The 13,711-nt window shown below is 38.9% G+C and overlaps 2 protein-coding genes across 8 annotated transcripts in view; one reads left to right on the forward strand and one right to left on the reverse strand.

Annotated features, from left to right (window-relative positions):
• mcf2l2 (MCF.2 cell line derived transforming sequence-like 2) overlaps positions 1-13,711 on the forward strand; it is a 113,705-nt gene that overhangs the window by 47,418 nt on the left and 52,576 nt on the right. For all 7 annotated transcript variants that reach the window (XM_080878610.1, XM_080878614.1, XM_080878611.1 and 4 more), the window contains 2 exons: positions 12,767-12,833; positions 13,381-13,496. In XM_080878610.1, coding sequence (XP_080734736.1) covers positions 12,767-12,833; positions 13,381-13,496 — 183 coding nt within the window. The remainder of the gene's footprint in view (positions 1-12,766; positions 12,834-13,380; positions 13,497-13,711) is intronic.
• b3gnt5a (UDP-GlcNAc:betaGal beta-1,3-N-acetylglucosaminyltransferase 5a) lies at positions 885-11,853 on the reverse strand (the record flags this gene model as incomplete). Its single annotated transcript, XM_080878617.1, has 2 exons — positions 11,720-11,853; positions 885-2,427 (listed from the first exon to the last, which is right to left on the reverse strand). Exon 2 carries the CDS (start codon positions 2,076-2,078, stop codon positions 885-887), a length of 1,194 nt encoding a protein of 397 aa, XP_080734743.1. The 5' UTR covers positions 2,079-2,427; positions 11,720-11,853.

Genomic DNA, 13,711 nt, shown 5'->3' on the forward strand with positions numbered 1-13,711 from the left:
TTATTTGTTTTGGCTTCTGACAGTTACACATGAAAAGCTTCATGGGTCTAGCTGACTAACCTAAACAGAGTGATCAATAAATTAAACTAACTTAATCTTTAGACATTACAGTTTCACTGGAGCTTATTTATAGAATACACAGTTTAACAATATACAGGAAGTCAGGTGAGTGCAATGAAGTTATTAAGAGTGAAAGAAGGAATGCAGTTAAGAAGGCAAAAATATAAATTAGCAGAAGTCCTGACGTGGCTACACTGAAAATGCAGGCTACAGCAGAATTACACAAGTTCGTCATAATTTAGCACAATCTGGCAGGCCCTAATGTGTGACACACTTGATTGGCTCTATGACAGTTAATTATTATACATATGCATCAAAGTAATAATCACAGCATCACAAAAAACAGTGTTTTCCAACAAAAATCAAGTTGGTCCAGTTATCCTCTCACTTGGCAGCTGCATCGTTAATATGTCTGGGTTTAAATTTCAGAGTTATCCTGATACCCTTGTCTTATCTATAAATAATTAAAAGGCAAAACTATCAATTGCCCCAACACAGAAGAATAATCCAAGGCTACTTAAGTCAACAATTTTGATGTTTGCTACCACTAATTTATGGAGAAGACAAAGGGAAAAGTTATTTCGTTGATAAGTGCTTTAGTAAACTACTGCGGAAAGTAACATAAAAAAAATTAAGGGAACGCAAAGGGAAGCTGCACATCAGTGAAGCCTGATGCATCTGGACATGAATTTTGAATGAATTTAATTTCTTAATAGATCTTCATTTCATTACAAGACAGCACACAACGGCAAAGGTGAAATGTGTCAGACTAGTGCTGTTAGGTAACATTGTTTATAACAGTGTTTGGGACCCACAACGAGTATTCATGTAAAAGCAGCACTACAGGAGTAAGTGTTCTGATAATGTGGCAGACATAGTAGCATCACTCTCACTGCTGTGCAATAAAGGTTACCTAGTATTCCCCTGGTGCTGCTGTTCTCTCTAGATTCTGTTGCTGACCGCCACAGTGAGCGCATGTCAGAGATATGATCGTGTGATGTGATCATGTGGTCATAAATGCAGGGGTGGTAAGGAGCCTTGCCCTCCCCTGAAAAGTAAACATGCTCCTGGGGAGAGACCCCCATGGTCTTGGCACAGATTCCCATAAAGACATCGTCAATGTACATAGAGGAGTTCAGCAGCAGAGTCGCCTGGTAAATTTTAGCAGCTACATCCCCTGAAACCACATACCCTGCTCCAGCAGTGTAGTCTGGGTAGGATGGCCAGGGATACAGATCATAGGGAATGTGGTATTTACTGTATTTATAGCGAACTGGAGGTGATCCCCTGTGGACATGCCCCACCCATAGGTCTTTAGCTCCTGATTGACTCCTGAGAATATCCTGTAAATACTTTACCAAATTACGCATATGGACAAAGATGTCATCATCCGCAGACATGACGAAGCGTGCCTGAGGGCAATATATGTGCCTCCAGTGGAACTGCTGGATCAGTTTGGTAGTCAGGTTATAAAATGTGTCTACAAAGTTCTGCTGGATCAGATCTCCATAGACCTTGTCCTCCTTCAGCAGTACAGTCTGGACCTTATATCTCTGTTCGACATATGGATGAATGCCAATGGCGAACACCAACCTCATATTCACCCCCAGTTCTGCCCAAACAAAGCTCTCGTTTCCCCATGTGTCCCTGATGGCTCGGCGCCGCTCAAAGTTCTCTGGTGATGATTTTACAAATAACAGCAGAAAAACATCATTTAAACTCTTCCCATTTTCCCCTTTGCATTTCTCTGGGTGGTTGATGAGGTATGAATAGTTCACAAATCCACCAAATACCCTGTTAGAACCACCCTTTCTGTAATGATGATTGGAGTTGATAGCAAAAGAAGAATTGAGAAAATCATAGCTGTTGAACAAGTACCGGTGGGTGAAGGATCTCACGTGGCTGACTGCATGATGGTCCAACTCTTCCCAGTAAACCATCACCATACAAAGCAGAAGACCTGTGGTCAGCAGTTGCAAACACTGGCACTTGTGGATTCGACGGAAGTTCACAAACATCTTGATTACTGCTTATTTCAGCTGAACACAAACAATATATGCCCCATCTAATAATATTCTCTTCAGCATCTTTCCTTTCTTTCTTTCACTTGTCCTTCAAACTGGTTCCTTTTCCTCATGATGAAGTCCAGTGTGGTTGCTCTATTACTGATCTTTCTCTCCTGTGTAAAAAAAAAGTTCTGCTTCCTTGGTTGCAAGCTGTAACTAACTGGTGTTGGTTCAAGCTGTGTCAACCATCACTTCCAAAAAGTCTAACATGCTACTTCTCTTTTGACTATTTAAAGTTTCCAGTTAGTTCAACTTCCATCCCACGACTTTAATGTCTGAATGTCCTCAGGCCACATGACACCTGAAAAAAAAAAGAGAAAAACAAGACTAAGATAAAACTTTATATGTGCATATATTCTGTTCCATAGTATAATTATGCAGAGTATCCTTGCAGTTCCTTGGCAGTTCAATAGTCAAAATCAGTTTAATTGTAAAGTTGTCTTCAATATTGTTTTTTTGCATAAAATATACCACAGTTCCCAATAAAAGACAATGTAAAAATGTGCACCTATGGAAGATCTGCCACTCAGGGTATGTTCGGACTTTATGAAAAACTGAAAACAACATTTTTGAAGTATTGTGCATAAACAATATTATTGAATGGACACGGGTAAAAACGCAGCTCTAACAAATTGTAAAGTATCATGAGCTGTAGTGCACGCAGCCGCTCCACCTGCTTGAAAACTTGCAGCCTAACCGGATCAGTCAGCTGGCAGTTAGGAACTTCCTTAGTTGTGCGTCTGTAGTTAGGCATAGTTAAAATGTTAAAATGGTTAGGCGTCAACACCACGTGGATTTTGCACACGTTCTTTTACAGCTGCTCATTATCGTTTTCTATATTTATTTTGGATATGTTTGCGACGAGGGCGTGAGCGTATGGTTTTTACACATGTGGAAGCATTCAGATTTCACGACGTGGTTTTGCGCTGATATCATTAAACTTTCCTTGAAGTAAGTTTTGTATCAAAAGGTGTTCCGATGCAGTTTATTTGGGGTCCTGAAGTTGTTTTTTCTGTAGTATTACAGTGTTAGCACCTGGATAGGCATGTTTCTTATCACAATGTTACTACAGAAAATCCGCTGTGATTGTGATTGAATGCTCGTTTTTAATCCAGTGATAGTGACGACATTTAGTGCTGTGGTTGGTGTATTGTGTATTTAGAATCTATAGTAAAGAATTTATAGTAAATGTCCACACCTTACATAATGTGTAAGGTGTGGATATATATATATATATATATATATATATATATATATGGACATTTACTATAAATTATAAAATACAGACAGAGGGAACACAGGCTGGCATAAAACAAAACCCTAACACATAGCAAACCTAAACAAAAGACATAACAGAATAAACAAGAACATAGAATAATATAAAGAAACACAAAACACTGAGTCGTCAGACTCAGGACCATGACAGTATCTGGTACAACTAGTTTCTTGGACCCTCTTCCTTCAGTTGTTGGACCATTAGCCAGCATGTAAGGCATGTGAAGTTATAACATACAATGAGAAACAAAGTGAAACATAGTGTTAAAAACTATGAAGTGTGTACTACAGTCACTATCTGCGGTTTTAACATTGTATTTTGTAATCTTTTATCTCTTTTTTCAAGGTGGGCTATAGCCCACTTGTCAACCAATTAGGATACCAATCAGACGGATATATCAGCCACGTCCACAATTGCATTTGGGATGTTGGACTGCATGGGAGTACGTCCGCAGTGGTTGATGCTTTCATAGCGATTGTAGCCATTCTCCAAACCGTTTTGAATAACGCTCATGGATATCAATCATGTCAATTTGCATGATAATGACAGAAACTGACCTCACCGCTCATTGTTAGGCAATGGAAATTATTTCAATCATTATACAAACATACTTTTTATAACTGTAAACTGGCCAAGACTCAGGAAGTCACTTGGTTGAGTGACGAAATGTTTCTCCCACAGAAAACACTATGAACTAGTTGAACCACGTCAACTTTCCAGGATTTCCTTACCTTGATGATTGAGCATGAGATATTATGGCTTCAGTTTCATTCCTCTTGATATGACTAATACCTTTCATTACTATTGGCTGTAACTGTTCCTAAGCATTTAACATTATCATGTAAATTGTAATGTGTTTTCAGTTGGCTACACACTCACGTCTCTTCAAAATTTCAAATGGCATTTCTATACTCTAGCATGAAACCTTCTAGCACACTCGGCATTTATACATCCTTATGTGACAACAAGCTCCCAGTTCCATTTGAGTCGTGACTCTGCATTTAAAAGGCCAATATTTAGGTGACAGTTGCTAATTGATTAGAATTTACTTACATGACTTGTGTAAAGATAATTTCTTGGCAAATGAAATAAAAACAGTAGGAATGGCACTTAACAATTTTTTTTCTTAATTCAACTTGGTTAAAGTTGTTCACTCAGACACAAAGTGCTTTTTGCCAACTGATTTGACTGAGTTGATTGGACTTGATTGTGCTAATAGTATTTCAGTAATACCTGGAATTTTTTAAAAAAATGTAACAACTGTGCAGTTCTAAAAAAAAAAGGATGTTTATCATTGCACAAGCTCAGAAATTACTATCTAAGACCGTCACATCAGTAGCTTCATGAAGTGCCCTAGTTGTAGCATAACAACTACTGTACAACTCAGTAAAATAAACTACAGTGTTAAATAGATAAAGTAAGCTGGTGTTTGAGTGAGTCTTATCACAAATTAACTGAGCACAACTGACTGGTTTATTAATGACCTCAATTGCACATGGCTGCTCATAAAGCAACCATAAACGGCATCCTTCCCCTTGCTCTCGCTCTCATTTCCATTGAAGTCTTTCATTCTTATGTGATTTCTATTATTGCTGGTCAAAATTTCAGAGGTCGTGAAGGGTCAGAGATATTTTTCACTATATTTTATCTGGCATTGTACAATCAGATTTTCCCATGACACAAGAATTGTCAGTGTATATAATAAATCGCTTGTTAACAACACTGGCTAACTGATTCACTCTGCAAACAACACACTGAATGTAATTGCCGAACCAGCACAAAGACCTATAATAGAGGGGGTTTAGTCCAACACAGCCCCTCAGCAGTGAAGCTGCTGACGTCTGTGAATGTTGCTACATAACAGTGTAAACACATATTTTCGCTGCAGCATATTTTTACCTTATTCAGTCAGGATGAGAAAACTGAAGTGCTGACATCCTATGGTCTTGTGATAACAATGTACCATGATATTATCTAATACCTTTGTACATGAGGGCTCATCAAGCAGTAATTTGTGCATTTTCATATATTTAAATGGTGCTACAGGAAATAATTAGACATTCAAAACGTTAACTTGGAAGAAATCTTCAAATAAGGGATAAACCTGAATACATAAAATGAAACCATGTCTGTAGAATGACCCTCAAATTTGGAAAAGGTCAGATAATATTAATGGCTAACTGAAGTCCTTGAGCTTTGAAATGTTCAAAAAAATAGTTCAACAGGCAAACTTTTGTTAACAGATAATCTTATCTAAAAAAAAAAACCCAGTTTGGGGCCTATGTTGGATCGTATTTCCATTGCTAGCATATCTTTCATGTTCATTTTCAAGAAGAAAAGGGCTAGGGATTTTAATCATAATAGCTATAATACTAATTCAAGTCTCCCTCAGCTTCTGTTCTGAAAGTTATTACATACTTATAGATGCCATAATTCTAGATATCAGTAGATATTAATGCTCTGGTGTTGCTGTTTGAAACCAAGTCATTGAGAGGGTTTTCTCCCATTACCTTTTTTGTGCTGGGAAATGCAACTTTTTCAACCTGCTAGAATTACAGGAACAAGAGCTGGAGTCTTTACTGCACAAATTTTTAATAATGACTCAGTATCTTTGTATATACTGATGGTCACATCTTTAACTTTTTTCAAAAGTCAAACGTCAGTGTGTTCTGTGAAAATGTCTGTAGACTACTGCTCATAAATGTGTTTGACTATTTCTCACAAACACTGCTGGCCTTGTAAATGAGGCGTTTTGAATTTAAGCAAATGATTTATAGCAATAGAGGGTTGGTGTACAGACTCCAGATTACATCTGTAACAGGTGAGCACACAGTGGTACATATATTCAGTTTTACAGATAAATGAAGGTGTGCTTGTTTTTGAAGGTGCACAAGGACAAACAAAATAAAGCAAAAGGCTGGCCTTGTTTTTTTATGTTTATCAGCAATGTGAGGGCCGCATCAAACTTATATGATCCAGGGGATGTGTTATATTGTAGACCATGTCCATTTTTTTCCATATGCACTCAAAACTTGTTAATTCAACCTAGCTTAATAGTCAGTTCAGTGCTGTGCTTTTGTTAGATTTTGTCAGATTTCCATTTCCCATATTTTCTTATTTAAAAGGCAAACATTTGAAGCTTTTTGAACTGAGGTCCGTCATTAAAGGTGATGTGAATGACACCTAAAATTGAAATTTGGTGTTTAATTTCAGAATTAAATAAGTACCGTAATTGTCGGGCTATAAGCTGCTACTTTTTGCACAAGCTTTGAACCCTGCGGCTTTTAGTCAGGTGCGGCTTTTCTATGGATTGTCCATGATTTTTGTCATATCGTAAGAGGATTTGTTTTGTTTGTTCCGCTGTTGTACGGCACTACGTTGCCTGGCAGAAGGGCATGTGATCAGACACACAGTATCGGGGTTCAAGAGTGGTGTGTTGGTCACAACATACCACTCTTGGCCGTACGAAATAGCGCGAAAAACAAACTTCAAAGTAGCGCTACGCGTTCAGCAGGAGGCGTGGATGATGAGCAGCGATAAACTTGCGAAAAGCAAGTTATGCTCAACTCCACCAGTGGAATCTGACAGCGTGGAAAAGTGTGAAAACATCCATGATCACCAACAGATTTCGAAGGGCTGGACTGCTGCATGATGGAGAGGAGGACACCGCCACGGCCCTTCTGAGGGTGTTCGACTCTGACACTGACAACGAGGATTTGTATGGGCTCAAAATGTGGTCATAAATATTTTGTACTTGTAAATCAGTTTTGTATGTGTAAAAAGAATTTGTGTGTGCATAAAAAAGATTTGTGTGTGTAAAAAAGATTTGTGTGTGGACTTAGCCAAAAAAACCCCCCTGCAAGTTACAAGTATGAATTTTGACCCTATTTTTCTTTCTTTCATCTGATTGGTCAATGTCATGTCAATCACAAATGTAACAATCCAATCAGAGAACAGATGGGTTTGGCTGTCGGAGGGGCGCTTTTTTGAACTGCAGGGCCCTATTTCAGGAAGCCGGTTTAGTGCAAACTCTGAGTAAGTATACCCTGAGTTAACGAAAACTCTGGGTTTTCGGTTTCACAAAGCGAGTTTAGATTAATCCCGAGCGAGTTACTATGACGACACACTCCGTGAAGCTAACCTGCCCCCTAGCAGGTTTACTTCAACTAAACCTAACTTTCTCCGCCTCTTTGTCGGAAACCTGACTGTAGGAAGTGTCAGACATGGCGTGCTCCTTCCTTGAAGAGCCAGTAGATGTTGAAGCCCAAATTCTCCGCAGAGCTCTCCGCCGGGAGAGAGTGATTAGAGCGCGTTTGGACATTTTATCATTTCCTGATGATTTTCTGTGTGAACGTTACCGTTTTTCAGCACAATCTATAATTTATTTGAATAACATCCTCAGGCCTAATATTGCTCATGTGACACATCGCGGACATTCTCTCAGTTCTGTACATATTATTTGTATTGCACTTCGGTTTTTTGCAAACGGGAGCTTTCTGTATAATATTGGTGACGCTGAGCACGTTTCCAAGGCTACCGTCTGTCGGGCAGTCAGGAATGTTACAGTTGCACTGAAACGTCTCCTGTACTCGTCTGTGGTGTTCCCCGGTCATAGACCCACAAGATTTATCAAAGAGGGATGCCACAAAATTGCAGGTAGCAGGATGAATAAAACTTAATTCATGATGTGGTGATACTTGAACTACCACTTAAATTTTACATTTATTCTCACGGTTCCCAGGCGTGATTGGCTGTACAGATGGCACTCACATTCCAATCATTGCTCCTTCAGTAAATGAAGGAGACTATGTGAACAGGAAGTCTTTCCACAGCATTAATGTACAGGTACATAGTTCCCTGTAGCATTTCAAACTAACAAATTATTCCATTATAGTAATGGATGCTAATTTGTGTTCTCTGCACTGTGAAGATCATATGTGATGCTGCCAACATTATCACAAATGTGGAAGCCAACTGCTCAGCCTCTGTGAGTGGTGGAGGACCCCCACCTGTTTTTCGGGCCTCCGCTTTTTTTCTGTTGGCTATAACGGGTCACATTTGAGCATACAGAGTAAGCAAATATGTACTTGTAATGTGCTCAGATAATTTCAATAAGTGCTTACAGAAAGAAAATTAATGTAGCCTCTAACTGCAATTGGTTTACATCGGACAAACAGACCAAGCACTATGGCTCATAATACAATTACACCTTACCTGTTTGGACTATATTTTTACATTTCATTTTTACTTGCTGCCAGGAACGTTTGGGGCCTGTTGGGTTGCACCTGCGCTCACATCACATCACAAAATCAAATGTATAAATTAAAAAATAAAATAAAATAAAATAAAGTGTTATATGGGTGGAAATCCCTCGATCAATGTTTAAATTAACACTCACGCATTGACTCTGTCGGCTATGTTTTGCCATGCATGCTCCCTTTGTTTTGCAGCTGAGGCTGTGTTACTTTTTTTCCGCAAAATTTGCATGTTATCGGCATATGCTGCCATCAGAATTTCGGCCTCAAGCGCTGTAAAATACATTGACCGCGCCTTCTTTCCCTCCGTCTCCATGGTGACTCGCTTAATCTGTGCTCCACTAATCAGGGCTTTATGTATCCTCGTGCGCGCGTTTAACTTGGGGTTAAAGCAACTCCGCGTTGATTGAACTAATTGTTATCAGCCTTTCTGAAACCGAATATTCCGAGTTGGACAGTTCGGGGTTACTCAACCCTGAGTATCGTTTTTCACTCTGAGTTTTCTAAACCGGCTTCCTGAAATAGGGCCCAGGTCCTTGAAGGGTAATACCGTTTGAAGCTGGAGGATCGCTATATAAATATCGGATAGCAGTTAGGTCCCCTAACTTTCAGTAGCTGTTGAAAGGAAAAAGTTGTGGTATGTCAGTGGTTAGAAATACCATTATTATTTTAGGATTAGTTTAACACAAAGTCAGGGCTGACCCAGGACCATTGCTGTGAGTCGCAGTGCGCAGCATAAAAGTCCTTTCACATCGGACGCAGGATACGCTGCTAATGCTAACTGCTAACTAAAAGCAAAGGATCCAGAATTTGTTACGCTGGCTGCTGGGCTCTGTGGGTTTTTGCAGCAGCTCTACCTGTACTAGAAGCACCTGCTCCTTGTCTTTTCTATCTCTGACTTTATGTCCTCTACAAGAGTTTGGTTTTTTTTATTTATTTTTTTTGCTAGTTCTTCAAATGTTCAATAAAAACATGTATGCTAATTCATAACGAAGAAAGCTTTGTGATGAAGACTGTCATTTCCAAAACACTGCCCGCCCCCCCGCGGTCCACAGCGCTGTTGAAAAGGCTGTGGAAGTCCCTGTATTAAACACGTAGACCTGTGACACAAAAATCACCAAACTTGGACGACCACAGACTGTTTTCCTTCATGATGATGAAGGAAAACACTGGTTTGGCATGTAAAAGGGCACCTGCAGTTCAAAAAAAGCGCCCCTCCGACAGCCAAACCCATCTGTTCTCTGATTGGATTGTTACATTTGTGATTGACATGACATTGATCAATCAGATGGAAGGAAGAAAAATAGGGTCAAAATTCGTACTTGTAACTTGCAGGGTTTTTTTTGGCTAAGTCCACACACAAATCTTTTTTACGCACACACAAATTCTTTTTACACATACAAATCTTTTTTTACACACACACAAATTCTTTTTACACATACAAAACTGATTTACAAGTACAAAATATTTATGACCACATTTTGAGCCCATCGATTTGTTTGGTTTTGAAAGTGACAACGAAGGAAAGAAGCTGAGAGTGGATGACGTAGCCATCCTGAGCCTGTTCGTATCCAACACTGGAGAAGAGGACTTGGGTGGTTTTAGTGCGCAGGAAGATGGTGGTGAATGACTGACTTTTCTTCCTGTTAAAGCTGTGTCACTGCACCTGAGCCTAAAAGGTAGTCCGAATCTACTTTTCTGGTGTGCTGTAGGTTATTGTTATGTACTACATTTGTTATTCATTTATGAAGCACAGTACATGTTTCATACTTGTAATTACTGCTACTTGTACATATACCTAAAAAGTTATGCAAATATGTACCCATAACTTGTTTTTCAAAATATTAATAAAAGTGATGTCTCCAAACAGCCATCTCTTTCCTGACAATTCCCTTTGTGCATATTCTCTTACATATGATAAGTCAACATTGAAACACCTGCGGCTTTTAGTCAGGTGCGGCTAATGTATTTACAAAACAGGATTTTCCCCTGATTTGAGCTTGTGCGGCTAATATTCAGGTGCGCTTTGTAGTCCAGGAAATACGGTACATAAAGTTAGATAAGTTGTGATTGCCTGCCTCTATTGGGATCATCATCCTTGCAGTTATGTAGAAACAAAGGGGGAAATGAATCCACATTCTTAATTTTGATAAATTTGTTACTTCACACAGCTGACCTGCTGAACATAAAGCAAAGCCAAATGTCACGGTTATGGGTCATGTTGACCCAGTATTTTCAGTTTCTTATGTTTTTTGGTATTGTTCTGTATTGTGATTTATGTCTGATTCTTTAGTTATCCTGTTTTGATTATTATTACAAATCTGTGTCAGTTTATTCTGGTCTAGGGTTTAGTTCTTAGGTTTTGTGTCCCATGGTTAGTATAGGTCTAGTTCTGTGTCTGCATCTTTGTGAGTTGTTCCCTGTTTTATTTTGAAGGGCTATGTCTTATGTCAGTGTGTCAAGCTTCGCTCCCCGTGTCTCGTTAGCCCTAATCTTTCCCAGCTATGTCTCCCTCTTGTTTTCCATTCTCTGACTATGCCTCAGTGTATTTAAGCCCCGTGTTGCTTTGTGTCAGTGTTGCGTCATACCCTCAGAATCACCTGTGTGTTCTTGTGTTAGCAATCTCAGTTTGATTCATGTTTTGTTTTGCGCCAGTAATAAAGCTGTGGTCTTTGAGTTGCATTCAGTGTCCGAGTCCTGCATTTGGATCCTCACTTCCGCCTGCCCGCACACAGAGCCCTGACACCAAATACCAAAAGTTGTGGAAGTAGATGCTTCTGTAAATTGATACCAATTTAAAGCTATTATAAGTTACAGATATCAGTATTCTAGGTGATGTTTACTGTAAATTGTACAATACAGCACAATTTGTGCTTTTTTTCTGTGGTGTTTTGAGTTCTAGTAGTATTTGCCTGTATTTACTTTACACATTGAGCTTTGTTGTACTTTCTCCACCTCTCTGAGTTAACTACTACAACCTGATACCTGTATCCTTGACACTATTCTGCTATTACACATGCCAGTCAGCAAGCAAGCTCACATACACACTGTTCCTGACTTACCAGATCACTCAAGCAAGAATCCACATACCCGTCGAACTTTATCTTCCTCACGCTTTCCAACTGATTTTGTGTTTCTTGTTTTTCTACGATTTATTTCTGTTCATCAGCTTTTTCTGTTGTCTTCTTCCTTTCGGATTTTCTTGAACTGTTCAGCAGAGGATGGCTTTAAGTGTGTGCACTGTTTGCCTTGGAAGCTTCAGTGCGACAAAGAGAGCTTGAGAGATGGGAGTGTGTCATCTGAAGTGGGAGGAGGATAGATGGTGATAGTAGTAGTAGGTTTTAAATGACACAAAGACTGTAAATGTATTATTTCCAAATAGACAACACAAATTGAACCAAACTAATTTTATGTTTATGTAATTTTTTTGTTACTGACCCCAAGACATGTCCTTACATAGCTATTTCAGCTGTAAATAACTTAATTATGCATGTCAGGGGGAGGAGAAGTCATGTGTAAAATTGCACAAATCAGAGTCAGTACTTATCTTGTGAGCAAGTTGTAAGATAGGATTCATACACATTCAGGTAATGAGCAGACAAGTCTAGCCCATTGTGCTCCTACACATTCTTAGATATAACTAAGTTATAGGAAGTGCTTCAGTTACAGTCTGAGGGCTTTTCCTGAGGCCTGTGCTGTTGTAGCACAAATCTGTAAATCTAGACCAATGACAGAACAGATAAGTCTGTGAGTTTTTTCATACCACTTGGCATAGACATGTTTTGGATTCCTGTCATGGATTCCTCAGTGTCTCTTGTTCTAAATACTGACTTCAGATCAATCTTTAAAATGCAACACGCATGGACTTGTAGGAGAGTAGACATAAACAGTCCATGGAATGTCAAGAAATCGTGTAGTTGAATAAAAATCTACCCTCTGCCCACATTGGCTACCTATAACTAATTTTATAGCAATTAACTCAGTGCATCAACATCAGACTGCAAATACATACAATACATGTGAAGACTGGTGAACACAAGTGACTCTCTGTGCTTATTTTTTAGTTTAGTCAGTGTGATAAGAAAAAAAAAAGTTTTTTCTGTTTGCAGGCATATCATGACTGAACTAATTGAAACAGAAAGGCTGTATGTTGAGGAGCTGCAAAGCATCATGGAGGTATAGTATTTCAAGTGACTGAGATCTTTGTATCCATTTTACATGGTTGTGGCTTATTTGCATCCAAAAAGCTGCCGACCTGAACTGCTTACTTGGAATTGCACCTGTTTTACATCTTGAGAACAAAGCTACTACAGTAAACAGTCCTTAAATCTTCTAATCATCTCCCAGAATTGTTATAGAATTTTAAAAAGTTCTTTAACTGTTAAAGGATCATTCTAGGTAGACACAGTTTACCTATTGTTTTCATACACATTGGATCTAGACTGACATTCTCTCAGTTTCCTGCCACTGCAAAAGTAGTGCAAAGAAAATGTAAAGAAAAAGCAATGCAGAAGTGACTACACCCTTGTACAATGCTGTGGTATGTAATGCAGTAAATGTAATTCGTTTCTCAATCAAAAAAGGAGCAGTGCAAAAGTATTTTTTTAGTGTATTTGTTTTTTTTATACTGATGTCTCTGAAGTGAGACTGACTGATTTTTACATTTCGCTGTTGTTTCTTTATTATTTCATTTTTTGAACCTCCCTCTCACCCTGATTCCCAGGGTTATTTTGCAGAGCTGAATAACTCTGAGCTTAGCCACCTCATGCCACCATCACTGGAGAACAAAAGAGATGTGCTGTTTGGAAACCTGCCGGAGATATATGAATTTCACAACAAGTAGGTGGAATTTACTTTATTTTGCCATTGGCCTCGACATATACACAACTATAACTTGGAAACACTGATGTCAGCAAAGATATATCACAGAAAACTGTGATATATGAACAACTCCTCTTTTAAAGGATTACCAGATGACTGGTAATGTGCCTTCTCTTAAAGTATCTTTTGCCTGGAGAAACATATTTCACTTGATGGCAAATGTGCATCATTCA

The sequence above is a fragment of the Rhamphochromis sp. 'chilingali' genome (genome assembly GCF_963969265.1).
Source record: "Rhamphochromis sp. 'chilingali' genome assembly, chromosome: 3".
NCBI lineage: Eukaryota > Metazoa > Chordata > Actinopteri > Cichliformes > Cichlidae > Rhamphochromis > Rhamphochromis sp. 'chilingali'.